At 35.3% G+C, this 20235-nt stretch overlaps 1 protein-coding gene across 2 annotated transcripts in view; it reads right to left on the bottom strand.

The window, feature by feature from the left end:
- The window catches only part of LOC136034786 (acylamino-acid-releasing enzyme-like), a 63657-nt gene that overhangs the window by 27367 nt on the left and 16055 nt on the right, over window positions 1-20235 (bottom strand). Inside the window, exons 5-8 of one of the 2 annotated variants that reach the window (XM_065716196.1) lie at window positions 11576-11855; window positions 8085-8239; window positions 3615-3777; window positions 317-556 (exon numbers count right to left, since the gene is read on the bottom strand). In XM_065716196.1, the coding sequence (XP_065572268.1) occupies window positions 317-556; window positions 3615-3777; window positions 8085-8239; window positions 11576-11855 (838 nt within the window). The remainder of the gene's footprint in view (window positions 1-316; window positions 557-3614; window positions 3778-8084; window positions 8240-11575; window positions 11856-20235) is intronic. The other variant, XM_065716197.1, reaches the window with a different exon arrangement.

The raw sequence follows: 20235 nt of genomic DNA, 5'->3' as shown, positions 1-20235 counted from the left end.
TTTACGCTATCCCTTAAACTATATATTGTGTTACCGTACCCAAAACAATGCCTTCAATAGCCTTGAAAGTCTACTAGCATCTTTCATAAGACTAATTTTTTGACTTAAAAAGATTTACTTATAAAAACTTAGAGGTACTTGACAGGTTAGTTTATACATTTAGTGATTTTTTGTTACCAAAATACAAACATATTATATTAGAAATATGATACAAGACCATTTGGTACCATTATAGGTAGAGTATGGTACCAAGAGGTTACATCGTAACTGTTAATCAAGTTTGTTATGCAGCCTATGAGAGACGAAAGGAACTTACTGCTATCCCGGCTTTCTAACCTAAACACAGTTGTTCGGATATGACTGAAATCGATTGGCAGTTCCAGGGGTGGCAGTATCTCCTTGGCATAAATTTTGTCCTTATCCAAACAGCCAAATAGGACGGAATCAGGTGCAGTCCGGCTGTGTCCAGTTAGCACAACAGTGTTGTCGTAAATGTCTAGTGCTGAGCACCCTGTGACTGATCCATCAGTTTGTATCTGGTTAATGGTTTTCGTTTCTATTAAAAAAAAATAAATAAATTATCTTCTCAACGGTCGAAAAGATTAAGAAACATCCTATCACTAGAACAGCAGGCAGCTTGACCCAGAAATTCAAATATTGGTTTTAACATTAAAAGAACGTAACCCAGGTAATCAGCGTGATTAAAGAAAACAAGGTCAGTTTTTTCCCTTTGTATCCACTTTGAAATAATCTCTCGCACCCCACTTACCCAGCAATGCTTTTTTTTTTAACCTGGTTTTTATCGTTGTCATCATTATTATGACAAGATTAATATGTAATTTTGTCAGTATTATCTTAACGAGCTCTGCTCTCCTCAGACGGTAAATGTTTTTCCTGTATTAGATTGATTAAATAAAGACAGTTGAAACACAAACATAACAAAAGACATCAAAAATTAGGACTCACATTTTTGGCTGCCTTGAAACCTCTTTTTTAGACCAGTAATCAATCAATTATGATATTATGTTTTCTGAACATGGCAACATGTGTCATTCGAGGCGGGGAGGGGGCAGTTGCCCCCCATAATTTCCTATATATTACAATTCATTAAGTAAACCTAAGAATGATAATTGATAAGAAACTGGTTTACGTGTTGACCGGTTCTTTTTTTTGTTGTCAAAAAATAAAATTGGGCTAGGTTAGCAGGTACATTTTAGACTAACTTTTTACTAAAATAACATCAATTCAACAAATTACGATAGCCCTAGATTTGTCCAAAGTTTGATAAGATAAGGTAAGTGTAAAAAATAGATACGCACCATGCATGCCCGGCACCGAGAATTTGCTGACGAGCTTCCACCTCCGGACGGCAGCGGTAGCAGAACTGCCAACCGAATTTTATGTTTCTTTGATTTGAGTGTGTGTTGCTTACTAAGTGTTGCGTAAGCCTTTTGAGACTAACCGAGTAGCAGTTTTTCTAAATAGGAATTTTTCTCCGTCACCACTTGAAGACTTAGGGTAGGCCCACGCCACCTTTACGTTTTTCCGGTTTGGTGTCAAGATTCTTGAAAAATAATTTCCCAAAATAAGTTTTCAGACAGTTAAAACACTTTTAGGCTTGCGTTTTTCACGAATTTTACCCAGACCCGGTGGATGTGGAGCCCCATTGCCCCCCTCCCACCAATCAAAAAGAAAAATTAACAATGGTACCCTTGTTTCTGAGAATATAGAGATGGAAGATCATAGAAATGTGACGAATTTCAATTTAGTCTTGATTATATGAGTACTTTTTCAATAAATTATTTGAATAGAAGGAAACTCACTTCTTTCAGTAACACTCAGTTACCAATTTGGCAAATTTGACACAGTTAACGCCCCCCCCCCCCCTAAATGGAAAGAGGTTCAGTATGTCCTTGGTCATGGTTGCATAACCTTTTTTCCAAGATTAGGCTAGATTGCTACAGAAAATCTGTTCCTTTATATTATATAACTAATGTAAGTTTTACGGGGGAGATGATAATCCATCACATTTGCTCCAAGTACCAGAAAGACTAGTTCCAGCCCTCATAAGAAGAAAAGTGCATAAATGCAAGCTTTATATAAGTTGCAGATGATCCAGAAAGTCCATACAAAATCTCCGCAGATTTCTGAACATTGTGCAATGTATAATTGTTAAAATTTCCAGCAAGTGTATACGAGTTATTTCAGACATTTTGGTAGTAAATAAATTTTGTAATTGATTCAACTCTAAGTCATAACTGTTTAAGCGCGGGCCCCCAGACTGTTGGTCTGCCGCCACAAGCCTTGGATACCCCATTCTGACGTTTGGAAGACTTCTTTAATCAAGAGTATGAAAGAAGGAAATTCCAAGCGAAAGACACAATTTTTAATGCTAAAACAGAAAATTTTCTTCGCAACTTCACAGCATAATGTGGCCTTTTAAGATTTATCTCGTGTCAGAAACTACTGTTTTATGCAAACAAAATGCAATTGCTAAAATTCTGAGTTTCTGGAGAATTAAACCAATTGCCACACAATATCTATTTCAAATTTTACCTCTCTTAATTTATATTTATATTTTTTTTTCACTTTAGATACTAGTAAGTCTTTGAGTGGTTGGTTACTATTTTCTTTCTTTTTCCTTTTCTGCATATTGTTCGATTTTACAACCTGGAACTCAAAAGTAAAACTAAAATAATGAAACGCCATTTCTTCTTCTCAGTTCTTCTTTGAATAAACGAAATTCGGATGGCATTTCAAAGAACGACTAATAAGCACAGAGTAAAACCACGATTTTACAATTAAACGGCTTATTAGTAAAACCGAGTATTGGATGGCGATCGAACAGCGAAAACACACACAGCTTATTTACAGGGAACTTTGAAAAAGACCCAGTTTTAAGGGGACTTTGACACAGTCTATGTTAAAAGAATAAAAGAGAATGAACTTGAACATATACATCATTTTTAACATTTTTATTTTACTTTCGTTAGCAGTTAAAAAAAAAATATTCTCAGACTATGCAAGACACAGAACTAAAAAACATGCAAACTTTAATAAAACCTTTATGGGCTCAAATAATAAATCAATCTTAGATCCTAACATATACCATGAATTTGGCATTATACTTTAAACAGCACAGCCATTAAATTCTGCTTTATTACGTAAGCTTACAAATACATAAAATTATAATAATTTAGACAGGATTGACCTTGTTCATAAAGAAAAAGTAGTCAACTAACGATATTATGAAAAAAACTTATCTTCTATCAGTAGTTAAACTAATGATTTATTTACACAATAAATGAAATTCGAAGCTGCAACTTTTGTTAAAAAAAAAGAAAAAAAATTGACGATAGAATCGTTTTGATAATCCGGAAAGATTTTTTCGATTACGATGATGATTCCAAGAAAATTCCGATCAAATCTACTGCAACAGATCGTCCCATCAATATTATATTATGTGATTTAGCCTTATTTGCCAGAACCTTCGTTTTGTTTCGAATGACCGGGAATTTCCCTCTTTCCAGGAAGCGTAGACTTCGATAAGAGACTGAACACCCTTCCCCAATCTACTTGCTTGGATATGGTGTTGCAAGAAAAGAAAATATTACCAACATTAACAACGTATGATTTCATTGAAGAGCGACATTCCGTGCTAAACACAAGATGCTTGTTGTCATTAAACCAGCAACGAACAGGTAAAGCTCTATCAGTATTATAAATTCCATTGAAGATACCATTATCTTCTTCCACTATGTCAATGATACACTGAGGCTTAAAAGAAACGAAAACAAATAAAGTGATATTCTAAAAAATGATAACAACGAAAAATACATTTTTTATCATCATTCACAGCGTGAGACCCTACATTAGACCTGATGTTCCACTGGTCCTATGTCCTAACCTCGATGTAACAGATGTACCACAGTCCTAAGTGAGCATTGGTACTATTAGTGTACTCATTTTAGGAAACACGTCAACATTACAATGATTTTCTTTGATTTATTTTGGGCCGAAAAACCTGTCTCACGTTGAAAAAATATATTCTAAATACTGCAGAAAATTAGTTTTTTTATTTGTTTGTATTAGTTTTTTAATTTTAGGAAACACGGCAACATTACAATGATTTTTGTGATTTAATTTGGGCCGAAAAACCTGTCTCACGTTGAAAAAATATATTCTAAATACTGCAGAAAATTAGTTTTTTTATTTGTTTGTTTTTATTAGTTTTTTAATTTTAGGAAACACGGCAACATTACAATGATTTTTGTGATTTAATTTGGGCCGAAAAACCTGTCTCACGTTGAAAAAATATATTCTAAATACTGCAGAAAATTAGTTTTTTTATTTGTTTGTTTTTATTAGTGTTTTAATTTTAGGAAACACGGCAACATTACAATGATTTTTGTGATTTAATTTGGGCCCAAAAACCTGTCTCACGTTGAAAAAATATATTCGAAATACTGCAGTAATTTGTTTTTTTTTTGGTTGTTTTTTTTAACCAAATTTGGTTTTTAATTTTGATCTGTTACTTTGATAATTTATTATTTTTTTTTTTTACAAAAACAGTTGAAAGACTACTAATACGCTGAAACCCTTTGTTGTGTATATAGTGACCTTTTTTTTCTTTTTCTTTTTTACAGCTATGCATATAGTCTTATTTGCTCAAAATGCTCTCATGAATACTGCAGCTTTTAGAGGAACCACATACTTCTTTAAGGAAGAATTGGGGGGGGGGGGGTAAAATTTCGAATGGTACCGGTAAAAATCTTACATATTCGGAATGGACAAAGAAAAAACATAAGCTTAGTTAGGAAGATAGATTTTATTTCATAACATGCCCTAAAAAATTATGAGTGTTAGGTCATCATAGCCCTATATGAATTTAAAACCTAGGGCAAAAAATGCCAGGGCTTTCGAAAAAGAATTTTGATTTTTTTTTTAAGTGTTTAAAAAAGAATTGAGAAATTTTTTTTTCCTAACTTCTCATTATCTCATTGACGACAATTTGCAATTTGAATAAATGAAAAGAGTGTAAGTTTACCCAGGTTGTCAAAAATTATAGAGCGAATCTTTTGGGAATGATATTATGATTTATTTCTTAGGTCAACTTCAGAAGCTATAAAATTAAATTGAAAAACCCTGTTTGTGTCAGGATTAAAAATTTTTGGAAAAGTTCCTCCCACGTACAAATAACAGCCCATACTATGGATTCTTATAAAGCAAAACTGAAAAAGTTGATTGAACTGAAAGTTGTTACGTTGATTTTTAAATTAAAATGGAAGAGTTGTGGGCATCAAGTCATGGTAATCGTAGAAAAAGCAAAAACAGATAGTCCAATTGAGTGAGAGACAATTTTGGCATTAATCCAACCTTTTTAGGATTGTATAAAAATGATGTTGGTTGATTTGTTAATAGATATGTCTATCTATTATCCGTCCATACGTCATTCCTAGGGCAGTAGAACTAAGGTTAGATAATCATAGAGCTAAGATAATCATAAAGCCTATAATTTTCCAAGTATTTGGTTAAATGGCACGGGTAAACGGCGGGACCAATACTTTTTGTTATCTTTTACCAAGTCACTCCTACCTGAGGTCTCAGGCAGGTTGACAAAGAATACAAAATTGATATAGGACCATTAGAATATAGTACAAAATGTAATTTTTTCCCATAAAAAGACTATGTCAATAAAAAACGAACATAAATTAATTAAACAAAAATTCCACAAAACAGGTTTCTCAAAGACAGGTAAAGAGCTTCATTACACCAAAAATGAGCAAAAATAAAGTCAGATAATCTTTCAAGCATAAAACTGCCACAAATCGCTGTCAATAAATAAATGAAACACAAAACGAACAAAATTACCATAAATAGCCGAATCAAACTCATAACAAGCAAAAACTAACACGAGAAGGCTGATAACCCTCATACCTCCTCAAGATCAGAACACAATTGGCGTTTTACTGAAAACAAAATACTTGGAAATTTATTGTAATTTTTGTTCGTTTTGAGTTTCATTTACTTATTGATAGCGATTTGTGTTAATTTTACACTTGGAAGATTATTTGACTTTATTTTTGTTCATTCTTGGCTTAATGGAGCTCTTTACTTTTCTTTGAAAAACTTGTTTGGTAGAAATCTTTCTTTTAATTAACTAAATAGAAAAGAACAGTTTTTTTCATTTGAAAGTAAGGAGCAACATTAACACTTAAAACGTACAACATGTTGGAGGGGGGTTGTCCCCTCCTCAACACTTCACTCTTCACGCTAGAACATTTTAGTACTTTTAAAAAAGCTTTTTATTGTTCTAATTAAACGGCCCCTTTGGTTCAGGGACCGTTCTTAAAAAATTGGAATAAAATTCAAATCAAGTTTTAATGCTGCTCCTTACTTTCAGTTGAATTTTTATATAATTTTTAATTGTTGGAGACTAGCAGCCCTTAAGATTATTTGGTCACTTAAAAAGGGCATTAGAAATTTTAATTTCCACTAAAGTGAGGCCTCTCCTGATATTCTGGGGCCACTAGGTCGATACGATCACCCCTGGGAAAAAAACAAACAAACAAATAAACAGGCATCCGTGATGTTTCTTCTGACAAAAAATTACAAAATTCAACATTTTTGCAGATAAGAGCTTGAAACTTTCAAGATTTTTTTTTGAAACTCTCTGATACACTGAATTTTATGGTGTGATTTTCATCAGAACTCTTTGACTTTTAAGGGTTTTTCGCCCTCTTTTTCGAAGAAAGGCGTTTTTTAGGCTCGTAGTCTTTGATCGGTAACACTAAACTTAATGAAACTTATATATTTGGAATAGGCGTAATTAGCCAATTCTTCTTATATATCTATCGGTATCCAAAAATCCGTTTTTTAGAGTTTTGGTTACTATTAAGCCGCCTCGCTCCTTGCTTACCCTTCGTTACGACGAGTAGTTATATATTTTCTTTTTTCTGAATTGGCGTTATTTTACAGTAGCCTAAGAGCCAATGGTATTAGAACAAAAATTGAGGGTATCTATTGGTATCAAAAATCCGTCTTAAAGAATTTCATTTAGTATTGAGCCACGTCGCTCCTTACTTACAGTTCGTTACGACAAACTGTTTGATATTTCCTTTTTTTCTGAATTGACATTATTTTACAGTAAGAGCCAATATTATTAGAAAAAATTGAGACTATTGAGAAGGAGCCATGTTAAGAAAATAATTCTTACTTTATAATTCGTAAAAAAAAGAAAAAAGTCTTTAACACATTTTGAAGGCACTTCTTCTAAACCTTACCCCTCCCCCTCCTTTGTGTGGAAATATATAGCAAACATTATATATTTCTTGAATGTTTTCGTTTTCTTGATTTTGTCATCATTGATTCAATTTATGGGTACACCTGAAAAAAGTACGAAACATGGCAAAATGCATGGGGCATTAGGGGGGCTGAGGGTAAAGTATATTGGAAGTTAAGGCTTGTTCCCAAAAATTTACTTAGTAGGTTTATCCTTGACCAATTTTCAAGTCTGTATGTTATGGTGCCAACTTCACGAAATTAACCAGGTCGTGTTTAAACATTTTAAAAGCAGTTTATGCAATCAAACATTTAATGAAAAATATATCAAATAACAGCCTAAGGTAAAAGGAAATGAGGAAATTCGAGAACAAAAAGTTAAGTAGCATAATCTATAAACAAATAATTTTATTTATTACTTCTAGATGGATTAGTTTTCTTACAGAGCCTCCAAAAATCGTGTGCACCATTTTGTATCTCATGTTTTCGCGGCATTATTTTAAAAACAATCAAATATTTTTTTTAAACACGTTTTTTCAACTAAAAGTAATAAGCGAATTAAAATTTCACCCCTCCTAAAAACTCCGCTCTTTACGCTAAAGTTGTTTTATTACTTTAAAAAGTAGAGTCGTGACAAGCGGTCAAACTTTAGCGTAAAGAGCGAGGTATTGAGGAAGGGGCTGTCCCTTCCAAATACAGAATAGCTTCTGTTAGATTTATGTTTTAATATCGCTCCTTACTTTCAATTGAGAAAACTTGTTTCCTTTATTTAATTATGCAGGAAACGAGTAAGCAGTACTAACCGCTGACAATTGAAAATCAATATTCCAATCAATCATCATTAGTCGCTGTGTTGGATGATGCGGTCCACCAGATTTCGTTTCCAGCCACACAAGTTTTTTTCCATCCGGACTTATACGAGGACTAAATACTGCACAGCCATCTTCACTTAATTTGGCTACAAGGAAAAACAAGATGACGGTTTAAAACTGAACATGTTAAGAAGACAAATAACTAATACTGAAGTCAGGTCATAATATTGCTGGCTAATTAAGCTTAAATCCGAACAATAGCATAAAATGAGGTAGGATGTGGATCCAAAGACCCAGCAATGATTGGTAGTTGAAGAGTCACAGCATTACACCAACAAGCTTGTTAGATATGCGGGGCAATTTATGTAAAATAAGTTATTGTCTGATTTTTATTGTACTGACCAGAACTCCGGGTTCATATAAAGGCAAACTACATCTGATATCGACTACCAATGACGCGTTATAATATTTTACAAAAGATATTTAGGGCAAGAAGAAGCTTCAGAGCCAGGTAGAAACAAAAGGGGGGGGGGTAGCCGAGCGTTACTAGCACGCCTTATTCCCACAATATCAAGGATTGATGTCTGGCGGTTTATGTTGTACGTAATTGGGCAACTCTACTGTTCGTTGATAGGTTGATAAGTGAAATTTGCATCAAAATAAAGTTTGGATTAGGGTCAGAGCCCTACTCAGGGACGGAGTTAGGGGGTTTGGCCCCCCCCCCAAATTTCTTTTCGACTCTTAAAAACGTTCAAAAATACATATAAAAAAATTATGTGTCTGTTTTTTAAAGTTCTTTTATGTGAGCCCCCCCCCCGCCAAACAATATCCTGGATATGGTTTTGACGAGTGTATATTTATTTTTAATGTGTACTGGACTGCCCCTTTGGACAGCCATGAGTCATACTCTTGGACAGTCGGGGGCAATACGATTGCCCCCGATTTTCTTACATTCATTGTATAACTTAGGGATTTTGTGCCTTGTGATTACACCCCTTTCCCTAAACAATATAAGTCTGCGAATTAGGACGGTATTTTTTTATATCGAAGCTTTTGAATAAAAGCTCAAATTTAAATCCTGGGGAGTACTTTGATCTCACTTTCGTAATAAACCACCTCAACTTTAGAAGTTTTAGAAAAATGTATTAATATCAGAATTTATGAGCATTTGGAGCGTCATAAACTTCTACATACCAATCAATTTGGTTTCAGGAAGGGCAGAACAACAGAAATGGCGATTTCATTTATTACTACTATAATTAATGATGCTCTTGATAAAAAGCTTAGGGTAGCTGGTGTTTTTTTGGACTTAATTAAGGCGTTTGACACTGTTGACCATCGAATATTATTAAAAAAATGTGAATTTTATGGATTAAGGGGTGCTACATTGAGTTTGCTGTGGAGTTATCTTCAAAATAGACAGCAGTATGTCAATTTACAAGGATTTTTGTCTAGTAAAAATGTTGTTAATTGGGGGGTTCCCCAAGGATCCGTACTGGGTCCGACTCTGTTTTTAATTTTTATTAATGATCTACCGCATGTTGTGAAAGCTCTGCCCAGAATTGACGACTTTGTTGACAATGGTACGAGTAAGACCCAGCTTACTATGCCCTTATTTGCTGATGATACAACCTTGGTGTGTGTTGCCCCTACAGAAGAACTGCTCATGTCAACGATAAATGCAGCAATGAGCAGGATATGTGCATGGCTTAAAATAAACCACCTTGACCTGAATATACATAAGTCAAATTTTGTTATTTTCTCTCGATCTCCGAATTTTTACCCTTGGTTTACGGAAATAATTTCGGAGCGGGGAATTATTAAACGAACAAGATTCACCAAATACCTCGGAGTCAATGTTGATGAAACCCTATCATTTAAAGATCATGTGAAGTCAGTTTCGAAAATATTGTCACGTAACTTAGGTATGATGCGCAAATTAAAACATATTTTCCCCCCAAATGTTCTACGATTGTTATATTTTTCCCTGATTCACCCGTACATTTTGTACTGCTCGTCGATTTGGCTTGGTACTTTCCCTTCGATAGTTCATCCAATCCGTGTGATCCAGAATAATGCTGTCCGAGTTTTTTGTGGTGTTGGGAATCAGGAGTCTTTGAGGTCTATGTATAGTGATTTAAATATAATGCCTGCAGCTGGATTACGTGATTTTTATACGTTGATTCTTATATATAGGTATTACAGAGGTAGCCTTCCCGATTGTTTTACAGGAATATTTTGTGAGAGGTCTGATGTTCACCACCACAATACTCGGATACGAGGTAATACTGAGGTTCCTCGATTAGTTTCAAGTAGGTCTTCTTTTTCACTTATTTACAGAGCTTCAAAACTTTGGAATAAACTGAGTATAGATATCAAGGAAATAGGTAGCCTTGACCAGTTTAAGTCTGATTTACGTGTGGAGTTGCTCGGTAGGTATGCTTTTGAAACTGATTAACTAATATAAATTTACATAGCTTATTCATTTGTAATATTTATGTATTTTTTTTTTTTGCTGTTGTCTTGGGGTCACGCAAGGGAGTGTATTGTTTATGTTTTTTTGTTTTTTGTTGATCTCGGTATATGGTCTCATTCTCCATAACTTCTTATTCTCCATGTTGTCTCTTTTTTTTCTTTGAATTTAGCACAGCCTCGCAAGCTTCGCTTATGTTGTGCTATTGATTAAGAAATGTTTTTTTCTAATAAAATTGTTCTACTACTACTACTACTACTACTACTACTACTACTACTAAACTAGAAAAGATAAATAAACCATAAGCCTTGATAAAAGAAAGTTTACAGTGTGTAAGCTTACTACTTGATTCTATGCTCTTTGACTATTGTTTTTTTTTATATTAGTCTTTTTACTGCTCTACCTTTTCTCTCTTTTCCTCACAGCTCTGAAGGGTATTTAGGTTTTTTCTACAGACAAACAATGTTTTAAATTCCCAATCTGTATACCGCTATTTCGATTATTAATCAAGTTTTCATAATCGAAATAGCAGTCTTAACTTGAAAGGCATACTCTTTACCTGACCCAATCCAGCATTGTATATATCTGCTCCAGTAGCCTCCAAAGAACAAAATTTTAGAGGAAATAAGGAAAACAAATTTTTGCACCTGCGCCAAGGTTTTATACTTTTAAATGATTTTGATGAGTAAAAGATGCTGTTTCAATTTGCATAAAATTGCGTTAATCTTTATAAATCACAATATAATATTAAAACTATAACACACTTAAATATCACACAATTATAGCAAAATTACAATATAAAATATACATTTTTATATGGCATGTCACCGTTTTCGATTTTTCGTGTGCGTAACAGGCATATTTACTTTCACTCTGATTAGGAAACCATAAAAAAAAGGTATTTGAAATATCTTGATCAAAGCCTTTAATCTTATCAGAACAAGCACCAAGCGTCGAACTTGTAGATCTAAAGAATTATTAGTAAATTAAACATGAATATTCTACTCACTAAATTTCCCATCCAAAGAAGCATGAAAAATATATCCTTGTCGATTTGGGCAGTAAATTAACCCAAGTCTTTTTGGCAAATTTAACCAAGAAACACCAATGATTCCACTGCCATCTGGTGACCAACTGGGCTGACCAAACGACATATTTTCTGGCAGAGTTAGGGGTGTGATACTCGGTTTATTAAACACTGATTTTTTTAGATCCAGGATGAAAACCAATGGGGTTGAAACTCCAGTAAGTTGTTCACCCCAAGTCTCTGTATACTCAAAGGTTGAATCCTGGAAAACAAAAATGAATTCAAAGGTTTTGACTGTATAGAAGTAGCACAGAAAAATGTTTAAAAAGTAAAGAAAAAACTCTAGATATCTATCGATGTTGAAAAGTATATTGGTAGCCACTTAAATATATAAAAAAAAATACGATAAGACGCGCAAATGTGGCCCATGAACCATGAGCCATGAACCATATAGCCCATTGTAAGGTGGCGATTTTTCTTTTCAGGATTTTTCGATTCAATTTTTCATTTTTCCTTTCAACCAAAAAGGAGTTCGTTTAACCAGGATAACAATAGAAAGTCTTAGCAAGGCGTTCTTACAGCCTCCTTCACTTAAATTCTTAGTATAATTTTTTTAATATTATTAGAAGGAGAAGAGGGCAAACAAAAAATATACTAAGAATCACTATAATTCATCAAGAGATTTCTGGTGTCAATCAGTTTTCTTAAAGAAATTTTCCACAGATTCAATGTACAGTCCAATTTGCTTAACATGTCATATCCTGTGAAAACTTTAAATTTCAGATTTGGGATTACTGTCGATTTGTTCAATCAGAAACGCCGAACACCGCATCAATCTTCCTTATTAATGGTAAGCATTATTAATGGCCTATTAATGGTAAGACATTTCCACTAAACATTTCGCGATTCAAATTGAAGGTGTGAGGCGCCTAGGGATTGAGCTATTCAAAAGGAGTACAAAAGGAGTAAAAGAAGGGAATTCATAAGTTTGTAATGGGCATCAGAGTTTGGACTTTAGTTTTTCCAAAACGCATTTTAAGATAGTGGTGCCTTTCAGACAATTTCTGAAGCCTCAGTGCCAGTAGCCTGTTTTCATAGGATGTGTAATTAGCCCCAAGCATTAATTGGCATGTTCGCTTCTGAATATTTTCAAGCTTTTCGTATTGAATAGCAGTTAGACCGGGATGCCAAACAGGACAAGCATAGTCAATTTGTGATCAGACATAGAAGTGGCACAGACTGCGCATAATGGAAATTTGGATGTTAAAGCAAGTGAGGCACGAAGACGATTTTAGACAGAGAGAAGCTTTTTGATGATAAACAGTATATGTGAATGCCATTTCATGTTACTTTTAAAATTACTCATAGAATTTTTATTTCTTCTTTTGTTGCTGCAAGTCCAATGTTAACTTTGAACGGAATCGTGGTTTTAAAGAAGCTGGCCCATAGAATATGGTTCTTTTTTCCACTAACCGAAAGCATTACATCTTCAGGATCATGTTTTAACAGGGAAAATATTGAGGAAATAGTGATCTCCTTTGCTAAACTCGCTGGGGTGTTGAATGATATGCTAGACAGGTCATTAGCAAAGCTACAGGGACTTTGTATTTTCGCTAATATAGGGCCGGAAACAATCAATAAGATCAGATGTCCTAGTTTTGTACCTTGAGGAGTTATGCAACATATTTATGGGAATTCGGATAAACCATTTTGGGTAAGGAAAACAAATTGGTTTCGATTTTGCAGGATATTTCCAGCCATTCTCATAAGAAATTGCCAAGCACCAATTTCTTTTGCTCGTTAAGTGGCTATTTGGTGTTAGATGCTGTCACTATATATGCCTTCACTATATCACTGAGTAGGATTTCTGGCGTATGTCTCTTCTTTCTTGAGATGTTTCATCAGATCGTCCAGATGACATACAAAACAGTTGGTAGAATTATAACCAGGCCTTAAACCCAATTGCCAAGGGTCTAAATTAGCTTGAATATCTTAACAGATAATCGAAAATAAAGCCTTCGAACACTTCGAAGAGGCGTTGGATTTTTTGATCCGGGTGCAAATCTTTACGAATGGGAGTTATATAAGTTGTCTTGAAGCAGTCTGGAATGAACCATCTATTAACCATTGATTGAAAAAGGCAGTCAGAATAGGACCAAGCTAATAAGAGCAATCAGCTATCAACTCAATAGGAGCTTCTAACGGGTAAATACTCTTCCTGGTATTGAGGCGTTTCAGCTTCTCACATACTTCTCGGGGGAAAATGATCAGAATTTGTTCGATGGGTTCAATTTCAGGTAGCTCAACTAGAGATGGGTGCGTACGATGTATATTTGGAAAATATACATATCAGTCTTCATCTGACTATATCAGTCTTCATCTGACTTTCGTGTGGAGTGGTGCTGTTCGAATTTATTTTATTTACGCGCAGTGGCGTTGTTTGACATTTGTGTATCTAATCTATAATTTTGGTTTATAAATATGAACATGATGAATATTTTGGATATTGAACCTCCTCACAATAGGTAGAGAATTTCTGGCCCCGACAAGCCCTGAGCGATCCGATTTGTAACTCGTTAAGTGGCGTAAAAAGTGCATGCAACGTTACAATGACTCTCGATGACGATGTTCTGGAAAGTGTTAAATTAGCTAATGTAAGTGTAAGTGACGAGAATAAGTCTCATGACCTTCAACCGACTGAAGATGAACTGCTAATTGTTTTCGAGAAAATAGTTCAACAAAAAGTTAGGCGCAAGTCCTTAACCAATAAAGAAAGTAACATTGTATGCAGGTTTTTCGAGAGTGGTTTTTGTAGGAAAAAGAATCGTTGTCAGTATTTACACGTTTCTGGGCATTTTAAATCAGGATGTTGCAAAAATAGTACCTGTTCTTTTGATCATCTTAATTTATGTGCAGATTTATCATGTGTCGACAGTGCTTGTAATTTGGCCCATGCTTCAAGGCCTTTGATCCCACTTGAGTATTTAAATCAATCGAAAACAGAAAAGCTAACCTGGCCGTGGGCCAGGCTACGTCCCCCTCGGTCCCATGCCACCATCAAGTGCCCTTGGGCCTAAATTTTCCAAGTCGATCCCTGAATCGGTTTCCTGGTCAGCCCCGGTACACAAACTTCCCTACGCCTTTTTCGGCGGCTTCATTTCAGTCTAGTAGTCGACACAAATCAGGTGATCGTATTTTATTGAATGTACCAAAAATGAAATCACGATGGAAACTGGCGCTGGCACAAGAAGCACCAGTTTAAGCACTTCATCTCCAACCAGTAGCTCTCGACTTCTTTTCGAGAGTACTCCCTCCGTCTCTTTTCTCCAGATTTTCCCCAAACTATTAATCCTGACTTCCAACAGATTTACCTCCCTTGTTTCAAGCCCTCAATATGATATGGTGTGCAGGGATACTACTATTGCTAATGTTTGGAGTCGAAAGTCCCTGGTTCCCTGTCTGGTTACCCTACTACCAGGTAAATTGATCTTGAGCCTACCCATATTACCCCATCCCCGCTAAATATGATAATCCCCAGCCACCCCTAGAAAGTGTCCATAGACCTCCTCACCCTTTTACTCCCTTTTCAAATCGTTTGCCAGATAAGACGGGTGTTTCTGGTACTCATAATAGTAAACATAAGAATAATAAATTACGTTACCCTTTCCCTATGTTGTTTTTCAGTAATGTAGAAAGTCTTAATTTTGAAATACTTATTGAGATTGAAATTACGACGAATAAGCTAGCATCAGATTTAATTTGTATGACAGATGTTCAGTCCCCAAACCTGGTTACTCTGAAGATGGCTTATTTTAATGAGCTTACTAAAATCCGCCCACATGATCATTACCTTGGTAAAAAGAGTGGAGGGTTAATGATTTTTTGCCGCAATAATTTGTCGCCAAGGGATGTAAATGTTCCAGGATAAATGAGCATAATGAAAGAATTTGGATTAAAGTTAAACTGAAAGTTCTACCACGCCCATTAACTAATATCATTGTTTTTTTGTTTTTTTATTATTATTATTCACCCGGCCAAAAATCGGAGCAGCATAAAGATTTCTTGGAAAAACTCCGTGCATCGCATGATTACCTCCAATCTAAACACCCAAATGCTGGGATCCTACTTACCGGTGACGGAAATGAACCAAATGCAAGTCATCTTTGTCGGGAAGCTAATTTACAACAAATTGTTAATATCCCAACCACAAAAGGTGGCACTTCCCATGACATTATTTGTACAGAAATACATAAATTCTATCAAAAACTCAATCCCCCCACTCACTTGGTGGCAGTTACCATTTTACGCTTTCGCTAAATCCGATACAAGATCATATCCGCAAGTATAAATTTCATGTATTTAAGTATCGACCAGACACTGATAGTGGTCGGCTCAATTTTGGAACATGGCTTTCAGAAGACCAATGGGAAGATGTATTCACTGCCGAAAAATCGATTAAGAAAGCCGAACTTTTCCAAGAAAAACTTATCAATAATTATTTAATTCATTCTCCAGAAGTCAAAAAGAAAAGATGTTCTAATGATAAGCCGTATATAAGTGATAAAATAAAAAGTTTAATCTGACAAAAATTAAGACTGTTCCAACAAGGAAAACTGAAGAAACTAACCTACTAAGTAAATCTATAAAAAAGCAGATTCGGAAAGCTTCAGCCCAGTATTACCGTAATAAAGTAAGTGAACTCTTTAAAGCACGACCGAAGCAGTGGTATAATACAGTCAAGAAAATCAGTGGTAAAACAGTCAAAAATGTTGACTTTAATCTTGATGTTCCCCCTGAAATCAAAACTAGTTCATTAAATAAACACCTTGTCGCTATTATACAAACCCTCAGTGCTCCACTCATGTAATATTCACTGGCCCCTAACACCAGACCAGGATATACCTGTAGTACAGCCTGTTGATGTTGTGGCGAAAATACGTAAACTAAAGACAACTTCAATTTTATTTAGTAAAAGTACTTCCTGATAAGTTATCAAAATATTTATCAAATATTTTTAATACAATAACTAGAAGTGGTTCATTCCCTAAGTGCTGGAAAAAAGGATACATTACACCCATACAGAAGAAAGGTATTAGATTGGATTTTTATGGAGTCCGACCAATTACCTTAACACTAATCTTCTCTAAACTGTATGACAGCTTTGAAGCAGATCGGCTTAAAGAGACGATCCTTGTACTTATCAATAAAAAAATCAAGTTTTTTTTAACTGAAAGTAAGGAGCGACATTAAAACTTGAAACGAACAGAAATTACTCCGTATATGAAAGGGGATGTTCCCTCCTCGAAGCCCTGCTCTTTACGCTAAAGTTTGACTATTTCTCTTAACCCTACTTTTTAAAACAGTAAAATACTTTAGCGTAAAAAGCTCCTTCTACGTAGCTCCCTCCCCTCAACCCCCCCCCAACCAAAAAAATCATCCTAAAAACATCTGTGCACTTCCCATTAACCATTACTGTATGTAAACACTGGTCAAAGCTTGTAACTTGCAGCCCCTCCCCCGGGGACTGTGGAGGAGTACGTCGTCCCCAAAGACAAAGTTATTATGTTTTTCGACTATGCTGAACAAAATGGCTATCTCAAAATTTTGATCCGGTGACTTTGGGAAAAAATGAGCGTGGGAGGGGGCCTAGATGCCCTCCAATTTTTTGATCATTTAAAAAGGACACTAGAGCTTAATTTCCGTTAGAATAAGCCCTCTCGCAACCTTCTAGGACCACTGTGTCGATATGATCACCACTGGAAAAAACAAAAGCAAAAAAAAAACAAAAAAAAAAAATAAACACGCACCAGTGATCAGTCTTTTGGCAAAAGATACGAAGTTCCACTTTTTTGTAGATAGGAACTTGAAACTTCTACACTGGGATTCTCTGAATGTAATTTTGCGATTCTCGTTAAGATTCTATGACTTTTAGGGGGTGTTTCCCTTCCAAAATAAGGCAAATTTTTTCACGTTCATATCTTCTGATGGGTAAGACTAAATTTGACGAAACTTATATATTTAAAGTCAGCATAAAAATCCGATTCTTTTGATGTATCTATTAGTATCAAAATTCCGTTTTTTAGACGTTCGTTTGCTATTGAACCGGGTCGCTCCTTACTACAGTTAGTTACCACGGACTGTTTGATTGATGAGCAACAATTCGGAAACATGAAAGGTTTATCAACGACACATTGACTGGTCAGTCTCCTCGATACTGTATATTAATTACTTGACGAGCCAGATACCTGGCTCAACCACCTTTTAATTGACCTCCAAAAGGCTTTTGATCTGGTTAGTCATAATGTTTTAGTTGAAAAATTGCTGAATTAATTTAATGTAGCCCAATTTCTAGTCAATATTATTGCATCTTTTCTGTCAAATAGTAGTCAATTTTTTAAGTACAAAAATATTTATTCTGATTCACTCTCTTTTTCTTGCTGAGTTCCGCAGAGTACATTTTTAGGTCCTTTACTATTTTTGGTAATGATTAACAATCTTGCTAATGAATCAGCCGATCGATGGAAATTTGTGAATGACATGTCATGGCTCGAAAAGCAGGAGAAATATCAAGGGCAGTGCAATGGAAATTATCGAAGACGTTGCAAGCGAAGTAGCCTTCGCTTTTACCTAATTACCATAAATTTCATATTATGACCTTTAGTTTTCATAAATCAAAGCCATCATTTATAACCCAATACCTAATGAAATGATTACAACAAAAACTAAACTCATAGGGGTCACACTGACTAGCGATTTGAAATCTCTTAGGCTATTTGCTAAATTTTCATGCCCAAATGCACATATCCTCCGCCTTTATATATCTTTTATCCGTCAATAGCTTGAGTATTCGTGACCGGTGTGGCATTTTGGTCTTACGGTGGATCAGTCCGATAGGCTAGAAATTATCCAGAAGAGAGCCCTGACAATTATTTACGGTCATGGCAAAGTGCCTTACATTCTCCTCCTCAAGGAATTCCGCCTCCCTACCTTGGCAGCCCAACCTTTTACTTTTTGTATCAATTTTGGAAATAATCTCTGTCGTAACTCACACTTTCAATGCATACTCTCAGCCCCTTATTGCCCTCCAAAGCCCCGTTTACCCCGATCAGAATTCTATTATTACAAGAACTGAGCGTTGCAGAAAGAGCTTGGCGCCAGCGTTCGTTGAAATCATAAATAAATGAAAATTGTTATGCATCACGTTAATGTGTCATTTGTACTGTTAATGTGTTAGTTTTTTTTGTTGCATTTTTATATGACAGGCCGGTTGGATTCATCGCTGTATGTTTTATAATGTACTAATGCTTTCATTTTTATTCATTTTATTTATATAACTTACTTTTACTTAGATTCTACTTATGTACTTATATTTGGGTATTTAAGTATTCATTTCCATTCATTTTATTAATTGTACTAATTTTATTTGACACGTCAGTTTGGTTCTAGACAATGTTTTAATAATGCACTTATGTACTTATGTTTTCTTTATACAATGTAGGCTAGCTGACTGAAGGCAACAAGTTTGGCAGTTTTTTTATATTGTGAGAGTTTTACTATGAATGTCACAAATTTCTAGCTGTTTCAGAGTATGTCCCATAATCTCCTGGACCTTTTGATGGATTCAAGAGAGGTTAAAATTCCTGAGCTTGTTATAGACTTGAGCATCGAAATCCTTTCTAGATTACTCCTCAACAATGGAGAGCTTTTCTTCTTGGAGAACCTGAGAAAATTTGGAGAATAGTACCGGTAGGCCATAGTTGACTCTACCGAAAGCTATGTCTCATCGAAGCGGATCTACGATTCCATCAAAGACAAACTTTGTTTCAACGTCCGCTGCAAAAAAAGGCTATACAAGCAAAACGAAAGGCACACAAGCGACGGCTGCTGTCAGAGAGCAAAAAAGACAGACTTTATGTCAAGAAGACATGTAAACACGCAGTTTGCAGGATTTGACAACTCTGGCTTCAGTATAGGAAGAAATTTGCGAGAATTGTTTGCAAGAATCGTCAAAGAGGCTTTACCGTCGTCTATGGGAGCTTCTATTCTTTCCCTAAAAATCACCTACATGACTATCGTGCATGATCCACTGGCAAAGATCAGAGCTCTTGCTAAGGCTTTTGCCAAATTTTTGATTTGCCCGGTCAAACCTATGCTATCCTTAATCATGTGAACTATTCCCCTCCTAAGGTCCTTCGCATTCTTTAGTGTTTTGATGTGGCCAAATCCATGGTTCCTCACAGTACACCTAATGTTGTCTTGAAGTCCTGCAGTACCCAATTAGCTGGACCTTTGTTATCCCTTTCCCCGCTGTGTTTTCGGTCTGAAGCCTTTCCACACCCATGAAAATCCGCCATGCCATTTCTAAACCTAAACCAGATGGCAACCCAACGAGCGTTGGTTCATATAGGCCTATTAGCCTACTCTTCTGCATTTCAAAAGTTTACGAAAATGTTGTCAATCATAGAATTTATCAGTTTTATAATTTAGAGTCAAATGACCTTTGAGGCGACCAAAAAGATGGATTACGCCAGAAACATTCAACACTCGACTGCCAAGTGGCCCATAACCAGGAGTGGATTTAACTTCTAGCAAAACAATACATCAGGCTATTGTCATTCGACATACCTAAAGCTTTTGACGGT

This window comes from Artemia franciscana, chromosome 13 (assembly GCF_032884065.1).
Source record: "Artemia franciscana chromosome 13, ASM3288406v1, whole genome shotgun sequence".
In the NCBI taxonomy this organism is placed as follows: Eukaryota; Metazoa; Arthropoda; class Branchiopoda; order Anostraca; family Artemiidae; genus Artemia; species Artemia franciscana.
This window is presented reverse-complemented; position numbering and strand designations above follow the sequence as displayed.